This window comes from Vipera ursinii, assembly GCF_947247035.1.
Source record: "Vipera ursinii genome assembly, chromosome: 1".
Taxonomy (NCBI): domain Eukaryota; kingdom Metazoa; phylum Chordata; class Lepidosauria; order Squamata; family Viperidae; genus Vipera; species Vipera ursinii.
The window spans coordinates 200,810,501-200,836,502 of NC_139512.1; the positions used below are offsets into that span (position 1 = coordinate 200,810,501).

At 38.8% G+C, this 26,002-nt stretch overlaps 1 protein-coding gene across 1 annotated transcript in view; it reads right to left on the bottom strand.

Annotated features, from left to right (window-relative positions):
* Positions 1-26,002, bottom strand: part of SPTLC3 (serine palmitoyltransferase long chain base subunit 3) — a gene marked incomplete at both ends in the record, with an annotated part of 102,450 nt that overhangs the window by 28,024 nt on the left and 48,424 nt on the right. Inside the window, 7 exons of the mRNA XM_083349754.1 lie at positions 157-376; positions 674-779; positions 6,159-6,252; positions 8,547-8,671; positions 14,983-15,131; positions 16,657-16,811; positions 20,599-20,790. Of these exons, the coding sequence (XP_083205880.1) occupies positions 157-376; positions 674-779; positions 6,159-6,252; positions 8,547-8,671; positions 14,983-15,131; positions 16,657-16,811; positions 20,599-20,790 (1,041 nt within the window). The remainder of the gene's footprint in view (positions 1-156; positions 377-673; positions 780-6,158; positions 6,253-8,546; positions 8,672-14,982; positions 15,132-16,656; positions 16,812-20,598; positions 20,791-26,002) is intronic.

Sequence of the window (26,002 nt, forward strand, 5' to 3'; positions counted from 1 at the left end):
TCCCAGCTGAGAGGGAAAACGTCTTGCAAAGTTTGAAAATTACTAAGATTTACAAAAGTTCAGGCCACTCTTGTTTCCTGACTCAATCCACAATTTGTGATGGAGCCATTTATAATGGTTTGGATATTGTTGAATGCCAATGGTTGCTGCTGTTACCTTTTTGCCAGCAATATAACCTCCGGCTGCTCCAAAACTTTTTGTGAATGTTCCCATCAATACATCAATATCACTAGGATCCATTCCAAAGTATTCCACAACTCCTCTTCCTGTGGGACCAACAGCACCTATGCTGTGGGCTTCGTCCAAGTAGATGTAGGCTTTGTATTTTCTCTTTAAGGAAACAACTTCTGGCAAGCGTACAATAGAGCCTTCCATGCTGGAAGAACAAGAAAGCTAATGAGAACTGAGTACATGTAATGCCTGAAACTGTATGAATTGATATAACGCCAATATTATGCCAACTGTTCCCTATCCAAGTATTTCCCCAAAGCAAATAAAAATTCTAAAACAGAATCATACAAGCAATAGAAGAAATAAATGAAGAAAAATCCAGTTTGTGGAGTATAATGTATGGCTTTCTGGTTACTGTGCTTAACGTATGCACAATATTGGAGTATTTTATATGGATTTTCTAGAATCTGCATACCCAGTTGAAATTATATATTTTACATACCTATAAATGCCCTCTACTAGAATAAGAATTTTTTTCCATGCTCTTCGGCTTCGAGGTTGTCCCTGTATTACTGCATCCTTCAAAAGCTTTTCTAAGCTCTGCATATCTAATTTCAAAAATACAAGGTAATGTGAAATATTGTATCAAATATATATATCTAAATTATATTTCTACAAACCGCAAATGCATTTTGTAAAAAAATTAAACCGAGTGTGAGATGCTTAGGAAAACAAACCAAGCTTCTGTATAAAATACTACTACTGTAACTTTTAGTATATGGACTGAATCTAGTGAAATATAAACAACAATGTTTTCTCACAATCTATTTTAGGGGGAAAAAACTTCATTAAACTTGACAGAAATATTAATGTGATACGCTTTAGGGTTATTGGTATTTTATCCCTGCTCAGCCATATAGTCTACCAAGTTTCCCGATATAAAGCAAGATACTTCAAATTAGTGTATTATAGAAAAATTCAAAATATAATGCTGTTTCAGCTTGGAGGGACAAAGAAACCAAATAGTGAAATAATAAATTTTAATTCACATTCTGTTTGCTTTTAAAAATTAATGGAGTTCCATTCATTGAATCTACATACTCTTACTCTGATACAGGAAAAGGTCAAAAGCATCTCAGAATCTATGCCAGAAATTTAGTTTTTGAAGTTTGATGACATCAAAAGCACCATTCCGATCTGATGCATTCATCATCTCCACCATCAGAAAAAACCTGCTGGATACAAAGCTACGAATAGTCTTTGAAAAAGTCTCTTTGCAGAACCTGAGGCGCACAGTTGTGGTTTATGCATAAAAAATACATATCTACACGGTTATCTCTAGCTACATACCGTATTTTCCAGCATATAAGATGACTTTTTAACCCATGAAAATCTTCTCAAAAGTCAGGGGTCGTCTTATACGCCGGGTGCTGAAACTTTAGGGACAGGGCTGGCTGGAAAACCTGGAGCGGATCTCCCATTTTGTCTGCGCAGGGAAAGTGGGACCAATTGAAGAAGAAGCTGCAGTCTGTGATTTTTTACAGGCTGGGGTCTGGGCATCTTTCCTTCTAAAGTTGAAGAGCAGCTGTAGTCTATCCCAACTTGAAAGGGAGGTGGGGAATGCAGCAGTCAGAGCAGCTGCTTAGCTCTAAGGACACATTTGACTCAGGAACTGGGCGGGCTGGCTGGAAAACCTGGAGCGGATCTCCCATTTGGTCTATTTTTTTTAATCCCATTTATATCCCGCCCTTCTCTGAAGACTCTTACAATTTAAAGCACAAATCAATGTGCTTAGCAATAGCCTTCATTCTATGTATATGCCTGCTTATTAGGGCTTTCGGGGGGCCCCCAAGTGGCATTATTACAAAGTCAGCTTATTGCCCCCAACAATCTGGGTCCTCATTTTACCTACCTTGGAAGGATGGAAGGCTGAGTCAACCTTGAGCCTGGTGGGATGCGAACCTGCACTAATTGCAGGCAGCTGGTGTTACTTAAGGCTCTACGCAGGGAAAGCTTTAGAGTGAATTAGGAAAAGTTTAATCCACTTGCACTGTTTTATGTTTACATGTTTGATGACAAACAGCCTTATGTTTATAAGTGACAGTTTTCCTACTAAGTACCTGCATGTATAATAATAATAATAATAATAATAATAATAATAATAATAATAATAATAATAATAATAATAATAATAAGTTGGAAGGGACCTTGGAGCTCATCTAGTCCAACCCCCTGCTAAGGCAGGAAACCCTATACCATTTCAGACAAATGGCTGTCCAGTCTCTTTTTAAAAACTTCCAGTGTTGGAGCATTCACCACTTCTGGAGGCAGGTTGTTCCACTGATTAATTGTTCTAACTGTCAGGAAATTTCTCCTTAGTTCTAGGTTGCTTCTCTCCTTGACTAGTTTCCATCCATTGCTTCTTGCCCTGCTTTCAGGTGCTTTGGAGAATAGCTTGGCTCCCTCTTCTTTGTGGCAGCCCCTGAGATATTGGAACACTGCTATCATGTCACCCCTCACCCTTCTCTTCATTAAACTACACATACCCAATTCCAGCAACCGTTCCCTATATGTTTTAGCCTCCAGTCCCCCAATCATCTTTGTTGGTAATTTGAATTAAAATTACCATATTAAAATAAAATCTGATGTTTTTTAACTTTTATTTGGTGTGCTTTGGAAGAGGGGTAGTCTTATACAGCGAGTATAGCCCAAACCCTATAATTTAACAGGAAATGTAGGGGGTCGTCTTATACACTGTCGTCTTATACGCCGGAAAATACGGTAGTTCACTTGGATTTCTGGTTACAAAATTGTTTTATATCAACACAGTTGTAAAGGAGAACTTTACACTTTTGTTTGTTAAAACCTGTTTTAATTATCTGATGGTGTACCGGCAATAAATGTAAACAGGTTAGGAAGAAGTTAAATCAGGTGAAAAATTATCTTTAAGCACTCATATTTTTATCATCCACACTCAAGAGATGTCAAGCTATTTCTCTTTACGTATTCAAAAAAAAGCAACCAAATTTTCAAAATTTCTATTATCAATTATTACCATTCAGCTTAAAGGGAATTCTCTATATGGATGATGTTTCCTGTCATCCTTAACATTGCAAAAAACACCGTATTTCTTTTCTTTTTTTAAAAAATAAACTTTATTAGATTTTTTTTTAAAAAAAACTGACAAGGACTAATACTTAGAATGAATAAAGAGGAAAAAAGAGAGAACAGTCCAAAACCAAAAGTACAGGAAATCAAAATAAAGAAAAAAGATTATAAAAAAGTAACTTTTAATTATCAAAGGCGTGGAGATTAAAACATATGAAGAACGGTTACGGGACTTGGGTTTGGCTAGTCTAAAGAAAAGAAGAAATAGGGGAGACATGATAGCACTATTCCAGTATCTGAGGGGCTGCCACAAGGCAGAGGGGGCCAGGTTGTTCATCAGAGCACCAGAGGGAAGGACGAGAAACAATGGTTGGAAACTGATCAAAGAGAGAAGTAACTTCGAATTAAGGAGAAACTTCCTGACAGTGAGGACAATCAACCAGTGGAACAGCTTACTCCCAGAAATCATGGGTGCTCCATCACTGGAGATTTTTAAGAAGAGACCAGACAATCATTTGTCTGAGATGGTATAGGTTCTTCTGCTTGAGCAGGGTGCTGGACTAGAAGACTTCCAAGGTCCCTTCCAGCTCTATTTTATTCTAGAAATCTATTCAGACATATTTAAGGGAAGAAGAAAAGGGCAGAAGGCATGGACAATTATTTGAAAAGCAGGTAGATGCATTCATGAGCAAAGATTCTGAGGAAGCCCCAGAGTGTGGAACAAAATTGTGGTTCACATCCAAAGGATCTTGAATAGTTACAACAACTGTAACTTGAATACTTACAACAACTGTAAAAGAAAACTGGAAGTCACTTCTTCAGTAACCGAAGTTGGCTAGCATATCTACTACTCCTTCCTCCTATTTTCCCCCACAAAAACAAACCTCTGAGGCGAGTTGGGCTGAGAGAAAGTGACTAGCCCAAGGTCACCCAGCTGGCTTTCAGGGTTAAAGTGGGACTTGAAGTCATGGGTCTCCTGCTTTCTAGCCTGTGACTTAACCACTAGACCAAACTGGCTATTTTATGGTTGTAGCATTGTTTGCATTTTCCTGTAATCTATCGTTTTTATTCTAATCATCAAAACCGTATACTATGTTTTCATTTCCCTCCACAAAAAGTCAATAATGGGTTTCCAGTCCTCCTCCTCCTCCTCCTCCATGGTTTTAAACTGATGCCATTTGTGAAATCAAGGCAAAGAGGAAGGTTAGTTCTATTTTTAAATAGGAAAGTACTACAGAGGGTGGTGAGCACAGCACAAGACATTGTGGGCTGTCCCCTGACACCACTGGATGACATCGCCAGGGCTCGCTGCCTTGGAAGAGTGAGGAAAATTCTCAGGGATGACTCACACCCTGGTCGGTATCTCTTTGGATGGATCAGATAGGAGATACAGGAGTATAGCCAGCCATACCAACAGGCTGAAGAACAGCTTCTATCCATGGACTGTCAGGCTCTTGAACGAGAAATAACTTGTGTGAATTTTATGCAGAATTGACTTGGGAGGCCGGTGTTTGGTGTAGTTGGTTCACATGGTGTAGTAAGATGGAGGGCTTGTTGTCACTGTGTGTTGGGCGGTGGGAGCACAAAGGGAGGCTCAGCTAATCTCAATGTATACATAGTTGTACTTTGACAATAAAGATTCATTCATTCATTCTGGTCAAAAGACCACAATATTTGAATACTCATGTTCGATTGGTTTTGCTGTGACTTGTGTTATTTTTTTGTTGAAACGAACAGCTTAAAAAAAGAGTCCTGTCTGTTGCTTCAATATGTCTCATTTTGGTTAATATAATGGAATTACCATCAGAACTATTTGTTGCCTAATTTAAATAGTATCCCTAGATTAGTTTATTGCAGTTCAGTAATGCAGTCCAGTCAATGTCACAGAAGTCACAGAAATAATATTGCATAATAATAAAAAATATGTATTCCGCAGCCACTATATATTGCTGAAAACACTGCTCACTTGACTCTTCAGATTTAGAATAGAAGGTTCAGTTCGAATGTATGCCAACATGTTTAAGCATTTAAATGAAAAAGGACTTTGATATAAACCTTTCTTGACTAGAAACTAACCAGCACCTTAAGGGTGAAAATACATAAAAACTCCACTAAGATTTTACAAAGGCAATTGTTTAACCAATTTTCCATCCAGTGAAGTGGTTTCTGTTGAACTAGGAAGAAGTTTTTGGTTTTAGTTCAATATTTACCACATTTATAGTTAGGCTTACCAGACATTGTCCGGACCTCTGATAAGATAATAGCTAGGTGGGGAAAATGGGTAAAAGTAACAGCGGTATCTGTATCTGAAGTGATATCTCTAGCATTTGTTCAATCTTGAAAACAGTGGTCTGATTTGATTCCAAAGTTAAATAATAATTTAATGCTATAAAAATTTGCTTTAGCCTCAGATAGCTTTTTCTATATTAACGTTATCCTTCTTAACTGTTGGTTATACTTTAAATTTCTTTAAAGATAAAGAAAAACTAAGGGCAATAAACATGAAATTAATTAGCATTTGGAGTCTCCCACCAAAAGATGACAGAAAAGGATCCCTGTCTCAAATTTTAGAGACATCTCTAAGGTTAGTCTTTTGTATCTTTTCTCTATCAACATGAGAATAAAAAAAAAATTCTGTAATACAGACAAGATTAATTAGTCTTATCCAAATATAGCATATGCTACAAACGCGAATCAAATTTAAACAACGTAACAGTTTTGGCAATTTCACTGTGATAACTTGAGGCCTTTCCATGAAAATAATAAAAAAGTTTTCTTACATATTAAAAGTGTGAACACATCATTTCCAAAGAGAGACAGCTACGGACATGAATGTCATTTTTTCATCAGTTAGCTAAAGCTGCCTCATTAATACTCACTGTTGTGCTTAAAGACTCTAACAGTAGCACCAGACAGCCTTGCACCAAGAACAAGTGAAGTATGGTTCAACTCATCACTTAAAATTAGACAACCCTGTGGAAATATATAGCAAAGAATTACAATAAACATTTAACTAACATAAATTAAACAAACAAACAATATTATTTGCCTTATTTAACCTTTAAACAAGATGGCTATTGCTGTCATCTCCCAGCATCCAAACCAGTACAAGACAACTGTCTTAATTCTTGTTTTAAGAGTGGCTGTCTGAGGTACACATAGGTTATCTGCCAACCTCCCTTTGTCCAGAAAGGTTCTGGAGACTTTAGAAAGGGCTGCACAGTACTGTGAAGCGGTATATAAGTCTAAGTGCTATTGCTATTGCTACTCATCAGCTCTTTATTCTTAATGTCAGTCATCAGCTCCATTTTTGTAGAGACATTTTTAATCCCCCATTCCTCCCTGGAAGCCAAGTTTTTTAAGCTGGCATGCAGTTTATTAACTATTAGCTAATGACAGATTTTGACATATTACTGTAATATTTACTATTTTAGAGATTGTTTTGGTAAAACTGTTAAATATGAAGGAGTGATTTAATTTGGTACCTGAAAAGAAGTTAATAGTAGGGAAGCCAGATTTGTTCCCATTTAAATTAAAGTTCCTATGCCGACTATGTTAATAATGTAAGGTTTTTTTTTGATCCTGACACTGTTACTGCTACTTGTAAAATTCCGTTACAGGTAGTCCTCGACTTATGATCACAACTGAACTCAAACTTTATGTTATTCAGCAAGACAGTCGTTAAGTGAGTTTTGCCCCATTTTATGACCTTTCTTGCTATGGTTGTTAAGTGAATGGCTGCAATTAGTAACACAGTTTTTACGTGAATCTGGCTTCCTAACTGACGAGATACTGCAACTTCATGAATATGAACCAGTTGCCAAGCATCTGAATTTCGATCACGCAACTATGGGGGGTTTTGCAATGGTTATAAGTGTGAAAATGGTCATAAGTCACTTTTTCAGTGCCACTGTAACTTTGAGTGAACTGCTATAAGTTGAGGACTACCTGTATTTATTACTGGTTGGAAAAGAATTAACTGAAGCTTCAGAATCAAAATCCTATATTCATAAAAGTAGTTGAAGAAAGTGGATGAAATCTGTATTAATTAGTACTAATTTAGGAATTAGAACATTCATTAATATATTTCGGATTTCTTCTACTATGGGCATATTTTGGTCTGAAATGCATCAGATATCTTTAGCATGATCAATATTTATTAAAACCCATATTTTCTTTTTTTGCTACATCCCTACATTTGGAATTTATCAAGGCATCAAGAGTGCTGGATTGTTCTTGCAGAGGAGTAGTAAAACAACAGCAGCATAACGCTAAAAAACCCTGATTTGCAGCAACGGAGTACTGAGAATGTACTATTTATCAACACAAATTAGTCTTTTTTGGTTTTGACAGAGATAAGAAAGAAGACTCAGCAAATGTATCTCTTGTTTTTGTGGACTTAAGACAAAAGCAGAAGCATCAACAGGTTGGGAATGAAAAACAACATGAATGTTTCAGTATCATAATCCTTGCTTGGTCATTTTGATTGTGTGGATGCCTCTGAATGAATGCAAATTCAAGTAGCATAGTTTCATATTTTCCTAATTATATAATCCTAAACAGACTTACAAAAATAATTTCAGCAACAATATACAAGAAACACATAGATTTTATTTAAAAAATGAAGTCCCTTGATTGAACAATAGGCACTATGATTTTTTTTAACAACTATACTTACCATCACCATTATGAGTTAATGCTTATTGACCACTGTATTGCCTCATCAATAAAAAATTAAGAATGGATAGGTCTATTTTCTAATGACCTGATCCCTGAATCATATAAATTCCCCATGAAAGCAAATAAACATTTTGACAAAACTATTCTACTATGTATAATTAAAAATTATAACACACCAATGGTTTCATTTATGTTAAACCCTAGAAACCTCTCTTAAACACTGCCCAAATGAAATTAGTCTGTTGTTGTATAATTGTGTTTAGTTCAGCCGTATTTAAGTAGAAGAAAAAGTTCCTAGTGGTTATTCTAATACGTGCTCCTTCAACATAGCAGTGTCAGAAGCACGAGTCAATTATTCAATCAACTAAGTTTAATGCAAAATATGTGGAGAAGTAAAATAAATAGGAAACATATATATTTCTATATACTTTAAGAACATTAAGGAGAATGTGGCTTACAAAGGGCTGATTGCAATTTATGATACCCTTGCTAAAGATTACCACCACAGCTTGCCTTGCCTTCTAAAAGAAATGAGGCAGCTTTACAATGATCTTAAATTTCCTGTATTTGGAAGGATATTCACTTACCTTCCCTACTAATGCTGGAATATTCATAGAATTTGTAGCAAATCCCATACCAAATGCCAGAGCTGCTTCAACACCAAGGAATTGTGCTACCGTATTTTCTAACTCTATATGTTTATCAAAGTTTCCTGTTACAAACAACAAAAATATTTTAAAGGATCTCATTAGTATCATTCATGAACATCTAAACTGTAATACAAACTTATTTACCTTCACATATTAACACCGATAATTTTTTAAATTCTTCATTCTAGAAATTATAATAAAACATGCTTTGTTTTTTATAGCAAAAATATGAATCGTATTACAATTAAAGCACTTGTATTCCAATCTCTAATTTAAGATAAATAGTAAAGTGATAGAAATACAAACAAAACTGGAAATGCATTGAGGACTTGAAGAGAAACAAACAAACAAACATCCTCTACAAAAAGCGGAAGTGTGCCACAAAATGAAAATTCCACAGAAACAATACAGCTTCATTGGATAATCTCAGCTATAATGCAGGTTTAAAATCCTTTGAAAAATAAGCAGTCTTTACTTGAGGCTGAGCAGAGCATTAGTTGTAACACGAAGGAAGCTTCCCGTGAGGATGAGCTTTCCATATCAGCTGAGAAAATCCTTTCTTCTGGGGAATAGTTGGACTTTTCATGAACAAGTACAAAAAGGCATATTTTGTTTCTTAATCAAATTAAACAATACTGGCTCGTTTCAATTTTGCCCTTTATTTTGCACATATATTTAAAATTTTAATTAGAGATAATACAATATTATTTGCATTTATTTAGTTTTGCTTACCTCTCTCGATTTTTCTATTGCAAAGCCCAACTATAATTAGATAATTTGAAGTATCATAGCTTTTGAATGTCCTCCCCCCAACATATTTTAAATTCTGAAAATATAGCAAATAATATAATCACTATATCTGCATGTATCTATTCTGCCCCCCAAATAAGAAAGGGAGCAAAGTATTTTTCATTTATTTCTTTATTCACGTGAGAAGAATAAGGGAACTTTCCTAAGCATCATATAAGAACATGTCAGGAGAAACTTTACAAAAATCTACTCAGAGTAGGAGTTTTTACTAGAGAGTAGCCATGATCTTGAAGATATATATATATATATATATATAAAGGGGTTTATATCCAAAGCTCCCCTTGAAAGTTTCTCATTTTTGGATTATATTTTGCTTCTGTTGCCTCCTATTAAATTAGAAACCCTAATACATGCACTGAATAATAATGAGCTGCCCCAATAAATTCACCCGTTCCGTTTATTTATTTATTTATTTATTTATTTATTTATTTATTTATTTGTTTGTTTGTTTGTTTGTTTTTATAAACCGCCCTTCTTCTGAGGGACTCGGGGCGGTGTACAGAGTAAGTTGGATATACAGATTGAAACAATACTGAAAAACAATAGTCAAAACAAACTGGGACCCCAATTAGAGCTATCAGGCCAGGCCGGACTGCTGGAACAGGTAAGTCTTTAAGTCGCGCCGGAAGGTGCGGAGGTCGGGGGCCATCCGGATTTCAGTTGGCAAGCAGTTCCAGAGGGCTGGCGCACCCACTGAGAATGCCCTCCCCCTGGGGGCCACCAGCCGACATTCCTTGAGCGGTGGCACCCTGAGGAGGCCCTCCCTGTGGGAGCGCACAGGACGGTGGGATGTTGACATTGGCAGAAGGTGCTCCCGTAGGTAGTCCGGACCCATGCCATGTAGGGCTTTGTATGTCATTGTTAGCACCTTGAATTTCCTTCAATTAGCAATAAAAGGGCCAAGTTTGAAGACCCCTGACCAAAACTCTTCTGTCATAAAATTCAACGTAACAAGCTGAAGATATTGTAGCAACGTATTTTGGAAAATGCCAACATGCAGCCTTATTTGTATGGCAATGGCTCACATAAACTACAGTGAGAATTGTTTCAACATTGCAGGCACCCAACCTGACCAACAAGGATTAGTAAGACTAGCCCTACTGATTTGCATATTTCTAATCAAAACGGAACTTCTGTGGGTGCAAGGGTGAGGTGAATGTTTGTGACAAAGAGATTCTGGGTGGGAATGAAAAGCCCAGTTCCGTTGCATTAAATTTCTCTTTTAATGCAGGAGGATAAGGCAAAGTTAAATATGGCTATCAGCAGTTCTGTCTCCCAAGGCTCACTGAATTAGGATAAATTTACATACGTGGACTGAAATAGCCACAGTATGTTCCACTCATTCATGTGGATTAAATCAAGGAATTGTGTCTTGATTGAAGAACACAGGTAGGCCTTGACTTATGAACATAACTGAGCCCAGAATTTATGTTGCGAAGTGAGAAATTTGTTGTCAGTTTTGCCCCATTTTACAACTTTTCTCGCCAGAGTTGTTAACTGAATCAATGCAGCCAGTGGTGGGATTCAGCTGGTTCGCACCAGTTTGGCAGAACCGGTAGCTAATTTTTTGTTGCCCAGGCCCAGAATGGGCTTCTGGAAGCGGCATCCACACAGAGAACCGGTTGTTCACATATTTGAATCCCACCACTGACCGCAGCTGTTAAATTAGTAACACAGTTGTTAAGTTGAATATGGCTCTGCTTGTCAGAAGGTCACAAAAGACAATCACATTACCTTGGGACCCTTCAACCGTCATAAATATGAACCAGTTGTCAAGTATCTGAATGTAAATCACAGGACCCTGGTGACTGGTGTGAAAGATGGTCATAAGTCACTTTTTTTAGTGCCGTTGTAACTTCAAATGGTCACTAAATGAACTGTTGTAGGTCAAGGACCACCTGTACACACTTTGCTTGCAAAAGGTCTCAGGTTCAGTCCTTGTGTTCTTGGGCTGGGCTGGGCTGGGAAAAGATATTTTGTCTGAGGAAAGGATCGCTATAAGTATAGTTTATGCTAAATGAAATGGGTGAATGGTCTGCCTTAATATAAGGCAATTTTCTCTGGCATTTTCACTGCTGAGACTCAGGGGAAAAATTTGCAACAAGCTAGGAGGCATTTGAAAATTTTGGTCATGTCAGAAGTTACAAAAAGATAACATGTTGTCTGATCTTTCATGTCTCAGATAATTTTCAAACTCTCCATGGTTTCTAATCTGCTTTACTTAAAAAGAAAATAAACACATCCAGAATAGTGGTTTTGCACCGAATGACAAATCGCTCCTCAAGCTTGAGACATTGACAAAGGAAGAGCTACACAAGCTAACTTTCCCACAAGGATAAATTACCTCTGAAACATCCAGAAGGTTCACGAGCCATTAGAATTTCTCTTATGGTGAAAAAAAAACACACACAAAGAAAGTTTGATCTTGAGAGCTCAGCTACTCTCGCTTTTGTGATATCTATTCTGCAGGGACTTCAGCAAAACCATTGCTAATGCTAACCAAAATTCATATTTCGCTTTAAGCTCAGGGGAGAGGGACTCTTGATTAACATTAGCTAAATACCAAAGAGAACAGAGGGACGCGGTGGTTCAGTGGGTTAGGACGCTGAGCTTGTCGATCAGAAGGTCGGCAGTTTGGCGGGTCGAATCCCGAGTGCCGCATAACAGAGTGAGCGCCTGTTACTCGTCCCAGCTTCTGCCAACCTAGCAGTTCGAAAGCACGTAAAAATGCAAGTAGAAAAATAGGGACCACTACGGTGGGAAGGTAACAGCGCTCCGTGCGCCTTTGGCGTCTAGTTATGCTGGCCACATGACCACGGAGACGTCCTCGGACAAGCGCTGGCTCTTCGGCTTTGAAACGGAGATGAGCACCGGCCCCTAGAGTTGGAAATGACTAGCACACATGTGCGGGGGAACCTTTACCTTTAAAGAGAACAGACCTTCCACTAGAGTAATATGTTCAGGTCTTACAATTGTACATACTGGATTAATTCTTAGGCTATTAAAACTACTTGGTGCTCTCCAGATACTTTGAGATTACAACTCCCACATTCCATTGCTATTGGCCACGTTGAAGCTGAAACATCTGGAGGACAACAGCTTGCTTATCATTACCCTGAGTGTCTAGCATATCATGTAACTGTCATCTTGGGAACATTAAAGGTAAACAACAATTGCTAAAATTCAACATATGGAGGGACATTACATTGATTATGTAGCCTTTGCATAGATCAATAGGCAAGCCAGTTGCTTTGATTATGCTACTAATTATGGGCATTTATCTATGTGGTTATATTCATATACATTTGTAATCACTCATAAACTATGTTAATCTGTAATCACTCATTAACTGTGTTAATCATCCAAATTATATATATTCGTATATAATTACATATTTCTCTAGTATAGGCATGTTAGGGATTACCAGTTGAATTCTTGCCAACAGCTTTTTTTCCACTGCTGTTCTCCATAAACTGCTACCTCTTAGAACTAAAACTGCTTTTGTTTGTCACTATGGAAAAGCTGCCACTAGTGAAGAAGAAGCATATTTGGGCAACGTAACTGCAAAATCAAAAACATTCAGGTGTGGGAAATGATTGCAGTGTCAAAACAATACTTAGGTACCAATTGGATCTTCTGGGAGAAATGCTTATTGCTGAGGGATGAAAAGTGTTACTCTGATAACAACAGCTGCTCAGAATTCTTTGATGACAAAGAGGCTATTCTTTAAATCACATGTGTAACACACTTTTGGATCTCTACTTACAACAATGCCTCTGCCTAAAAAAATTGCTGCTGTCTTCATAAATACAGTATAGTAGCTATGAACTACAACTGAGCACAGCTTGACATAGAATTCTTCATTCACTTATGTGCATGTTAATAGATGATGGACTTCCAGGCTGATGGAAAATATCCTTGAAATAAATGAATAGATATGCAAGGGTTCTACAACTATTCTCCCACTTCGTCTGTTTTCAGCTATTATAATAATCTGTTTGGGGGGAAATCTGCAACTGCATAACTTGACAGGATCACGATGCTACATCATGATATAATACGTCATATTTAAGGGAGCACCGGGAAAACAGCCATACAGAGTTTTAACTTCATTTGAACAAAAATGAAATTAACGTCTGGTATTAATAACTCTTCATGCCAATGTTATAATAAGGCAGGAAACCCTGTACCATTTCAGATGGCTGTCCAGTCTCTTCTTAAAAACTTCCAGTGTTGGAGCATTCACCACTTCTGGAGGCAGGTTGTTCCACTGGTTAGTTGTTCTAACTGTCAGGAAGTTTCTCCTCAGTTCTAGGTTGCTTCTCTCCTTGACTAGTTTCCATCCGTTGCTTCTTGTCCTGCTTTCAGGTGCTTTGGAGAATAGCTTGACTCCCTCTTCTTTGTGGCAGCCCCTGAGATATTGGAACACTGCTACCATGTTCCCCCCTCGCCCTTCTCTTCATTAAACCACACATACCCAATTCCTGCAACTGTCCCTTATATGTTTTAGCCTCCAGTCCCCTAATCATCTTTGTTGCTCTTCTCTGTACTCTTTCCAGAGTCTCAACATTTTTTTTTACATCGTGGTGACCAAACTGGATGCAGTATTCCACGTGTGGCCTTACCAAGGCATTGTAAAGTGGTATTAACACTTCACATGATCTTGACTGTATCCCTCTATTAATGCAATCCAGCACTGTACTGTGTTGGCTTTTTTGGCAGCTGTAGCACACTCCTGGCTCATATATAAGAGATTGTCCACTAGGACTCCGAGATCCCTCTCACAGATGCTACTATTGAGCAAGGTACTACCTATACCAGCCAGGGGTGAGCAACCTTGGCTCTTTTATGACTCGTGGACTTCAACTCCCAGAATTCCTGAGCCAACATGGATAGCACAGGAATTCTGGGAGTTGAAGTCCATGACTCATAAAAGAGCCAAGGTTGCCTACCCCTGATCTATACTATACCTGTGCATTTGGTTTTTCTTGCCTAAATGTGGAACCTTATTTTTTTCACCACTGAATTTCATTTTGTGAGATAGCGCCCAGTGTTCAAGTCTGTCCAGATCCTCCTGTATCTTAAGCCTATCTTCTGGTGGGTTGGCTATTCCTGTCAGCTTGGTGTCGTAAATGAAGTTAATTGAAATGCAATTTTAAAGCTGAATAAGTAAAACCACTCTCCTATTCTTGAAAGCTTTAAAGTGAATTCAAAGATTATAATCCAGGCAATCCTATACATGAGTTGTTTCAGCTGAGCAATATTTACTCATAGTTTAAGAGTTTCTGGTTAGGCAACAGGTAGTTACTATGGGGGTGGTTGGGTATCTAGGTAAATAAATATAAGAGCTGCCACCCAAGTGAATTGCTTTAAGATGATGTGTTAATGAATAACACATGAATGAAGTCAAATCTACACATGAATCGAGTGAAATATGCAGTATACTTCTAAATAAGATTTCTGGACTCAGATTTTAATAATAATAATAATAATAATAATAATAATAATAATAATAATAATAATAATAATAATAATAATAATAATAATAATAATTTTAACTTACCCATTTCCTGCCTGGTGCTACATACTCCTGTGCCATAATTATTTAACACTGAATTCACTGTTTTCAAAGCATTGTGGTCAGTTTCTGCAAAGCCAAGGTAATTATATGAACCCATATTGATTACATTCTTGATTATCCTTCCAGTGAACCTATAATAGTCAAGAAAATACAAGATAAAATCTAATTATTACTAAAAGTCGTGAATTAACCAAACCCTTTTTAAAATTCAGTTAATACCAGGAGACAGGAATCCTCCTTCCTTCCTGAATCAACTCAGGTAATCTTTTCTTCAGCCAAGGCTGAAGGAGGTTTTTCCATTTCAGGAAAGTATGAAGTAACAAATATTATCCAATAAAACTGCTTTCTATGATACCTCTAACTTTTCCCCTCCCCTCCCTTTTTTCCACTTTAACTTCTTTTAATTGCCATTTTTAAATTTATACTGAATGTATTTTATGTATATATGTTTGTGTACATGTGCGCAAACACACATGCAAACACAAACATATTCATCAGAGACCACAATAAAGGTTTATATCTTACTTTATATTTCAGGAAAGAATATAGCTATATTTTTTTATAGAAATAAGCTATATAAGACAACCACAACTTTCTACATAAATCCAGACCGCCTGAATATGCCTTTATGGTTGTCAGCACAAGACGTATTTTATAGAATGCTTAAAGTGCCTTTGTAATAAAATATTTACAGCAAGCTGAGTGGCAACACTGAGATAAACCAGACAGGAAGCAGTACCCCAAATGGTGGTAACCTTTCACCTACTGCTATTGGAAGATTCCTTGAACTACCTTTCTTCTTCTGTGCCTTTTTATGAGTACAGAGGTTATACAACATTCAACAATCCTTCAGCTCATCACTTCTCACTAAGTTACTATGAGTTCCAGGTCCTATCGGTCATAGTTTCAGAGATATTTCCTTACCAAATTCATTTTCTGACCAATGCACGCATTTACAAGCAGTTTTTGAATATCTGATGTGAAAGTAATGCGGGCATAGTTGTCTGAGAAAACTTTACCTGAATGAGATGGTAGCAACTAGTGATCTTTGTGGCAAAGATCTCTCTCTCTCTCTCTCTCAGTCATGTGTTCACTTAGTGACAATTTTGCTTAACAATCAGGTCGTTGGCATGGAACTCGGTCACTAAGCAAGGAGTGGGAGTATTGTGCTCACCATCAGAAAAAAAACCACCTGGCTTTTCATAGTAGTTAATATGGGGCAGCTTAGGAGTGGCATAATGACAACTTCAATATACAGACATTCTTCCATTCCTCTTTTGCCTTTCTCTACCTTCCTGTCTTCCTTGGAAAAAACGACGGTCTACAAATGCCACAGACTGGAGAAGAGGAAAGGGATAAAAGATCCTCTTTTTCCTAAGAACTTTTTTTAAATAAAAAAGAATGGAAAGCCACCTATTGTTAAGTTTGGAGAAAATGAAAGTCAACAGCAAACGTCAATTTCACCAAGTAAATTGACATCAGTCATGAGGAAGAAGGCAACAACAGTAATTTTTGGCCAAGAGTATAAAAAGAGTAGGTTCTAACTTTGAAACTGATGCAAACTCAGGACTACAAATATAATGTTTTGCTGTTAAGGTCTAAAAAATGAACACAGTTTTATTCGTATAATTAAAAACACTTTGTAGACTGACCCACCTAAATGTCCAGTTGTTGTCATCGGAAACACGCTCCAACAGGTCAATTTTTGGTCCGGGAGCACTGCAGATAGGGCGGTTCCAGTTATCTCTTATTCTCATATAGAAGTTTCTTGTAAAAAAGTTTTCAAAATCTTGATAAAGTGGGACAAAATCCTAAAGGTTTTTTTTTAAGAAAGAAAAATATCTGCCATGTTACATTTTTAGTATTTGCTTACTTTTTCTTAAAATTAAATAACTATTAAAAGTTGATAACTGTTATGTGTAACAGATCCCTTACAGCCAACCTTAGTTCAATTCTTACATTTTCATCTTTTGGGAAAATTAATATAATACAAGGCAACATAAACACATAGGGCATGGTATGCTTATGTGTCTTTCAATCCCTATGCTGTCATAATTAGATCTGAAAATTCTGAGTTCATACTCCTACTTAGCTATCAAACTGAGCAATCTCAGGCTTTAACTTAATTCATTTAACTTAAATAATTCTTGTCATTCTGCATAATGCCTAGACATTATATACAATGCCTAGTAAATAGCATATTAAAATGACAGATATTTTATCCTTTGCCTAAAAACATCACACATTCTATAGATTTCCTAGACATTCTGTACAACGCCAGCTTTCACACATTGCCGGTAACATATATATATGTATATGTCCACTATCCAGCAAATGAGGAAAGACTGAAAAGCACTTTACAAAATTTGAAAGTTCACCTCTGTCAAACTTCCACCCTGTTTGTTAAAAAATAGTGAAAGAAGAAATCTATTAGATCAATGGAATAACTCTTTTTTTCATAGGAAGGTGATCTGAAGATCGGGACCCAAATTAATATATATACATTTCTGATTTCACATAAGATACTCTTATTTTCCTGCAATTATTATGCACAAATATAATATCCATCCCTGAACTCTGAATGTCAGATTAGATGTTTCTTTATTACAGTACTTCCCCTCCTGTCTGTTTATGGTGCCAGAAAACCAAATCACATTTAGGGAAGGTACATTTGCTATAAGAAACAAAAACAATATAAATATATACTATGTATTTTTTGTGCCCATTATTAATGAGACCTGGGACAGAAAGGAACAGACTGAGACTCAACCTCAACAAAATGGAGTGGCTTTGGTTTCAAAAGAATTTTAATGAGAATCCATCGTAAACTTTGAGTGTAGTTGCTGATTCACAATTTGAAGAATTGTCTTGGATCTATAGTTCCTGCTTCAGGAGCAAAGAACACTGCACATCAATACGCCAATTGCAATCTTTTCTGAAATAGAATTACTCATTGTTGCTCATGCCTCAGTTAACTGGACTACTGCAAGGAGTTTACACAGCGCTGCCTGAAGAGCGTTCAGAAGCCACAGAGGGTCCAGAATGTAGTGGCTTAGGTAGCAACAGGTACAACTTCAGGCACTCATATAATCTCTGGGGTCTACGACAATTCGCCACAACCAACTCGCCATGGCCAACTCATCAAGGCCAACTCTCTGGAGGACAACTTGCCACAGCCAGCTCACCACAGGACAACTCGCTGTGGGACGAGATTTACACTAATATCAAAAATAAATAAATGGTGGAATAGAATCATTAAAGAAAGGATGCAAAAGGAGGGACAGAATGAAATGTGAATGGGAAAAATTAAAATATTTTTTATTTATTTTAAATAATTAAACAGAATTGTTAAATTGTCCTGCAGTGAGTTGTCTCGTGGCAAATTGGCTTTGGTGAGTTGTCTGTCAACGTTGCTAACATTGAATGTTATTGCTTGACAAGAGATGAAGAAATAGACATTTCATATGTTAAACTTGTGTATTGCTTTAAGAGATTGAGTTTAAGGTTGGGAGGGGGGAAGAGAACAATTGTACCTTCAAGGCCATCTCTAACTAAAGAAGATAAGACCTTGGCAGGTTTCCTAACGGAAGGGAAACTGATTCTTTAAATTAATTGGAGAATATGATTAATGACAAAATTAGAAAGGCGGAGAATTGTGTTTTAATATATTGTGCAAGGGGCGGAGATTTCAGATTCCAGCTTCCTTCGAGCAAGCATTTGCCGTTGTATTAGGCTAATAAAGGACTTTTAAGGTAAAAATGCCTCAGAGTCACTTGAAAAGCCCATACGTCGGAAACTTGACATTGTCCTGTGACTAGTTGGATGCAGCGAGTTGGCTTTGGCAACTTGGCTTTGGCAAGTTGTCCCATTCCCTAATCTCTGTATTATTGGTTACAGATGGCTTCCAAATGCAATTCAAGGTGCTAGTTGTCTTCCTACACACACTCACAAGTAGCAAATATCACCTTTAGGGCCCATGTAAACATTGCTTTTCTATCACTGCCCTCTCCTTTGGAGCAACATTGTTTTTGATGTGCAGTCAGCTCATTCTTTTCTGGCTTTTTAGGAAACAGGTAAAAACGGCCAGGGAGGTTGGATTGTTGTAATTGCCTGTTGGATTGTGAGATCATATCGATATTATTACTGTTAATACTTTATCTTCCTTTTCATGTTTCCCTAGAAGCATTATGTAGTTTTGAAACTGATTGTATGGTCATAATACAACTACCTACTGGGGAGTTATATGCCACTCAGTATTGGTAGACTGGAATGGCCTGTGGGTTCTATAAATAAAAGAAAACATATGTAGTTCATCAAGACTTATGTTTTTGAAGGTAAAAACATATCATTGCTTAAATCAAATTCATTACTGGACTGAATGATATTCTCAAAATAAAATTATGAGCTGTCTTTATTGTAAACATATTGTGGGAAATGTTAAAGCTCTTGTAATAGAAGTTAAACTGGACGTATATCGAAACCAACAAATTAACAATCTACAAATATCCACGCATATTTGCTCAATAGTGGATGATATTTGAACAGAAGCTAATAAGACAGAGTTATATTTTGTGAGGACAGGCTGAGATATATTTGATCTTATGGATTGTGAGGATCTGGAGAGGATTCTCTGTAGTATGAAATCTGCCACCTTCAAACTAGGAATATGTCCTGCTGGGCTGCCTATTCTGGGCAGTCTCACAGATTGAGTGGTGTGCAGCTGGATTTCAGAGATATTTTTTTTTAAAGTCACTCTTGTTCATTATAATTCTCAATTGAGATGTGGAAGCAAATAATTTGCTCCCCTTCCAGCCAGCCACATAAAACTCCCTTTTTATGACTCTGTAGTCCCTGTTTGGGGTAGAATTGGGGTGACTAGATGGAACTGAGCATTTATTGGTCAGATGCCCTTCCTGATACCTACGTGGAGTTAGCAGCAGATTTTTTTTGTGTGCCCTAGGAGAGAAACATCTGCTGTTACCTAGGATTGAACTCTCAACCTTCCAAGTGGGAGGAGAACACCTTCCCCTCTAGACTACCATGCTGCTCCCTCCCAGCCACATAGGAGGTAGTAAATAAATAAGACAGGGAAGTGTATGTGTTTTAAAGGAATTGGCACAGCTTGTCTTAGTGCATAACACCCAAAAACTGCGCTAAGCAAATAATCATATTTTGTTCATCTGTAGCTGAGCAGCTACATTACCTAAGAGAATCATGAAAACACGGTAAATTTGTTCCTCCCTATTAATTGCATTGAAGAGCTATTCATATCAGCTTTCAGAAGGTTTTGTACTACAACTGTTGTCTTCCTAAACACTGACATACAGGTTTGGGCTGATGAGTGTGAATCCTAAATAGTACTGTGCTGTTTGTTTTTAAAACTTGGGACAAAAAAAAATCTTATAATTGCCACAAACACTGTCAGGAAATACGCCATATTTACATATTTCAGCGTCCATTTTGTCCAAGCCATCCATAGGAGAAGCAATAGGCCTAATGCCTTTACTTGCCCGCTTGTTTCAGTCTTTTGTCCTTTCCATTCTGCTATGCTTTTTGAGAAGTAACTGGGATTGTTCAGATAGGTCAAATCTTACGTACCATTTGTTCCTCCCGTTCGAGAGTGCCAACCTTTTTGTGTATTCCGTGGTCTCTTAAGAAATCTCGCAAGTAGCCAAACAACGTTGCAAATAGAAAACCGAGAAATGTAAGCACAGAAATACACATGGATGGTTGTTCAAAGGATTCATTAAATGGCCGTTTATAGACAGTTCCATTTGCTACACCATTTTCCTAAAACAAACAAACAAAAACAAATAAAGTTAGAGTAATAAACATTCATCCACTTAAACGTATAGTGATTTTAGTGTATTTCATTACTACCATCTGTCCATTTTTTTTAAAAAAAACGTTTCACACAAAAGAACATACCGTATATACTTGAGTATAAGCCGAATTTTTCAGCCCACTTTTTGGGCTGAAAAATTCCACTTCGGCTTATACTCCAGTCAACAAAAAAAACTTACCGAGGACTTGTGCGCGGCCGAGGCTTTGGTGCTTCCGGGATCGCCCGCACCTCTCCCAAGCCACCGCCGTCCGAGACCTGCCGAAGTTTGGGGAGGTTTGGGGAGGTGCGCGCGCACCTCCCCAAACTCCGCGCCTTGCCTGCCTGCTTCTTTCCGCAGCGGAAAGAAGCAGGCAGGCAGGGCGCGGAGGAACGGAGACTTGCCGACGTTTGGGGAGGTTTGGGCGCCTCCCCAAACCTCGGCAGGTCTCCGTTCCTCCGCGCAGACCTGCCGACGTTTGGGGAGGTTTGGGCGTCTCCCCAAACCTCCCCAAACCTCGGCAGGTCTCCGTTCCTCCTGCCGACCTTTGGGGAGGTTTGGGCGCCTCCCCAAACGTCCCCAAACCTCGGCAGGTCTCCGTTCCTGTTTGGGGAGGTTTGGGCGCCTCCCCAAACGTCCCCAAACCTCGGCAGGTCTCCGTTCCTGTTTGGGGAGGTTTGGGCGCCTCCCCAAACGTCCCCAAACCTCGGCAGGTCTCCGTTCCTCCGCGCAGACCTGCCGAGGTTTGGGGAGGTTTGGGGAGGCGCCCAAACCTCCCCAAAGGTCGGCAGGTCTGCGCGGAGGAACGGAGACCTGCCGAGGTTTGGGGAGGTTTGGGGAGGCGCCCAAACCTCCCCAAACAGGAACGGAGACCTGCCGAGGTTTGGGGAGGTTTGGGGAGGCGCCCAAACCTCCCCAAACGTCGGCAGGTCTGCGCGGAGGAACGGAGACCTGCCGAGGTTTGGGGACGTTTGGGGAGGCGCCCAAACCTCCCCAAACAGGAACGGAGACCTGCCGAGGTTTGGGGACGTTTGGGGAGGCGCCCAAACCTCCCCAAAGGTCGGCAGGTCTGCGCGGAGGAACGGAGACCTGCCGAGGTTTGGGGAGGTTTGGGGAGGCGCCCAAACCTCCCCAAACAGGAACGGAGACCTGCCGAGGTTTGGGGACGTTTGGGGAGGCGCCCAAACCTCCCCAAAGGTCGGCAGGTCTGCGCGGAGGAACGGAGACCTGCCGAGGTTTGGGGAGGTTTGGGGAGGCGCCCAAACCTCCCCAAACAGGAACGGAGACCTGCCGAGTTTTGGGGACGTTTGGGGAGGCGCCCAAACCTCCCCAAAGGTCGGCAGGTCTGCGCGGAGGAACGGAGACCTGCCGAGGTTTGGGGAGGTTTGGGGAGGCGCCCAAACCTCCCCAAACAGGAACGGAGACCTGCCGAGGTTTGGGGAGGTTTGGGGAGGCGCCCAAACCTCCCCAAAGGTCGGCAGGTCTGCGCGGAGGAACGGAGACCTGCCGAGGTTTGGGGAGGCGCCCAAAGCTCCCCAAACAGGAACGGAGACCTGCCGAGGTTTGGGGACGTTTGGGGAGGCGCCCAAACCTCCCCAAAGGTCGGCAGGTCTGCGCGGAGGAACGGAGACCTGCCGAGGTTTGGGGACGTTTGGGGAGGCGCCCAAACCTCCCCAAACGTCGGCAGGTCTGCGCGGAGGAACGGAGACCTGCCGAGGTTTGGGGAGGTTTGGGGAGGCGCCCAAACCTCCCCAAAGGTCGGCAGGAGGAACGGAGACCTGCCGACGAGCCGCGGCCACACAGGGTATTCCTGTGTATTCAGGCTTGCAAAATGGCGGATCGAGCCTCTGCTGGCGGCAGAGGCTTGCAGAACGGCGGATCGGCTTATACTCGAGTCAATAACTTTTTCCAGTTTTTGGGGGTGAAATTGGGGGTCTCGGCTTATACTCGAGTCGGCTTATACTCAAGTATATACGGTACCTCAACTAATTGTTAACACAGTTTCTAGTTATTTTCCATTGCTAATATGGATATGAAAAATAGCCAGACAGATTTGATAACTGGCTCATTCTAAGAGTAAAAAGTAAATGAAAATCAGTTAATAGAGAATCTTGATATAAATGCAAGGAACAGAGAATGAATTTTTTTTTAAAAAAAAGTTGGTACAGTACATTTCTGCATCTCAGGATTTAAGGTTCTGATCTGAAGTATGCTTTCTAACTTAACCTTAATTATTATAGCAGATTGACAAACTGTGGAATTATGTTAGGGAAATTTCTATTCTTGCATAAGAAGCCCCCAAATTCAAATGATATAGCAAAGAAGACCTGATTACTCAAAGAGCATCATTCATAACAAGAACTGCTCCTCTTTTAAAGATATTGAAGAGAATGTATGTGAATATATAGAACCACTAGTCTTTCAATATGTCACTGTTTTTCCCCCTAAGGACAATAAGTTTAAATGGGTTTCTCTACTACTGAAATTTTCATATATGAATAAATCTATAGGTACTGTATTGCATGATACTTAATGTAATGTTCAGGGGCAACTAATGTATGTTAAGATTTTTATATCTTGCATTATGAGAAAGCCTTGATTGATCAAAATCATGATGGGTTATGAAGCTCAATATTAATGAGTCCAACTGTGAGATTATAGAAATAACAGGAGTCAGTATAATCTTTGTGCAAAGATCAAAGACACAATGGAAAACAGTTGCTGATCAATGGTGATGGTCTCAGAAAAGATAAAAAGATGAATCTTTCAATGAAACTCATTGTCACTACTAATGTTTGTCATTGTACTGATTCCTCTGTCAACAATACGAATAATTCAGACTATGTCTGTCAAATATCAAAAACATCTGCCAGGCTATCCCATTTCCTTTATATGGATGATCTGAAGCAACATTGAAAAAGAGCATCTCAAACAGAATTGCTGCTGAACATTATCCATATATATACCCAAGATATTGCAATGGAGTTTGTCACTCACATCATCAGCAGGGGAAAAATAGTGAAAACTGAAGGAATCAAAGATGCCCTATGAAAATAACATCAGGGGTCTGGATGAAGATGATTACTACAAACACCTGGGCATCCTTCAAGCTGACAACATCAAGCATAATGAAGTCAAGGAAAAGGTCAGAAATGAATACATCAAGAGAGTGAAGAAAATCTTAAAAGTCCAAACTCAGTAGAGGAAATACCATCCAGACAATGAACACCTGGGCAATTCCAGTCATTATATACATAGCTGGAATAGTAAACTGGACTTGAGGAGAACTAAAACTCTGAACAGGAAGACCAAAAATATAATGACAATGAATCATGCCTTTCATTCAAGCAGCAATGTTGACAGACTCTACTTATAGGTTGGTGGGGAATGTTGCAAGTATAGCAGATAGTTGAAGAATTAAAAAGAGCTTTGGAAGAACATCTGAAGGACAGTGAAGAAGACACACTGAAGCTGGTATAACATAAAGTCTTACTGGGTTCTGGAGAGACCAAATTGGCTTACCAAAAAAGACTAAATGAAGAACAGAAAAGAGATGTGGCAAGGCAAAGTATTACAAGACCAGTACATTAAAAAAAGGAAGGAAAAGCAGATAACAACAAGACCAGGCAATGATTAAGAGCAGGAACATTGATGAAAGAGACAGAGGGGCTAATTCTGGTTGCATAAGACCAAGCCTCAAGAACAAATGCATACAAAGTCAGAATTGCGAAGACAACAACTGACAGCAAATGTCACCTCGACAAAGAAGCTGAAGGAACAATGGGCCACCTAATTAGCTGCTGCAAGAACGTTTCACAGACTGTCTAAAAGCAATGGCATGACAAAGTAGAAACCATTATGCATTGGAATATCTGCAAGAAATCCCATTTGCTTGCAAGCAAGAACTGGTGGGACTATAAATAAACAAAGTAATAGAAAATGAAGAAGGTAAAATGTTCTGGGACTTTAGAATTTAAACAGACAGGCCCCTGCTACATAATAGAATTGCTAATAAGAAACACAAAAAAGTCTGGATACTGAACACCGCAGTACTTGGAGACTGCAGAATAGAAGAGAGATAAAGCGGGGGGGGGGACACCACATAGTAGAAGTACAACAACTGTGGCAAAAGAAAGTAAAGATAGCATCAATAGTAATAGGCACCTTGGGTGCAATCTCAAAATGACTGGAGCACTATGGGCATTGAATAGCAAAAGCAGCTTTACTCAGAACATCTTATATTCTGTGACAATACCACTAAACAACATCTACCTATCCCAGGTCCTTGGAAAGGACTTGATAGGTAGACAAAAATGCCAAATTCAGTCTAGCCATCTGGCTGACTATGTGACAAACCATAATAATTGACATAACATAATCACTAAAATGATTCACTATAACATTTATAAAAACTATCATGTACCATTAATGAAAAACTGATGAGAACATAGAGTTGAAAAAGTAATTGAAATGAGCCAGTTAAAGTATTGTGGGATTTCCGAATTACAGACTGATAAAGCCTTGACTCAAGATATCAGATATATCTGTGGTTGAAAAGAAGAATGTGTGGGGATAATTGATGTGGCAATACCAGGGAATGGTAAGACAAAAGAATTAGAGATCACAAAATATCAAGATCCGAAAATCAAAATTGAAAGATTATGGCATAAATCGACTGTGGTGGCCCCAGTGGATGTCATACTCAAAATGGATGTCATACTCAAAAATTTTGGACAACACTTAGAAAATCTGTGCATTGACAAAATTTCCTTTTATCAATTTCAAAAAGCCACAGTGCTTAGATCAGTATATATACTACACTGATACATTGCGACATGCTAGGTTTTTAGGAATAACTCAATGCAGTCGCTAAAGAACTGGCACCTGTGAATTCACATTGTTTTGGACAGATAATAACTCCTTGAGTCCAATTCCAAAACATTTGGAGCACCACTGGAATACTTAGGCTTTGACAAAGTCACCATCAGTCAATTGCAAAAAAGCAGCTTTACCTGGAACAATATACATCCTAAGCCGACACCTTTAATATGATTAAATAACAACATTCTGCCTATCCCGGGTGCTTGGGAAGGACTTGATAGGAGGACAAAAATGCTAAATGCAATCTAAACATTTGGCTGACTGCACAACTGACCATTATATCTTACTGCACTAAATGA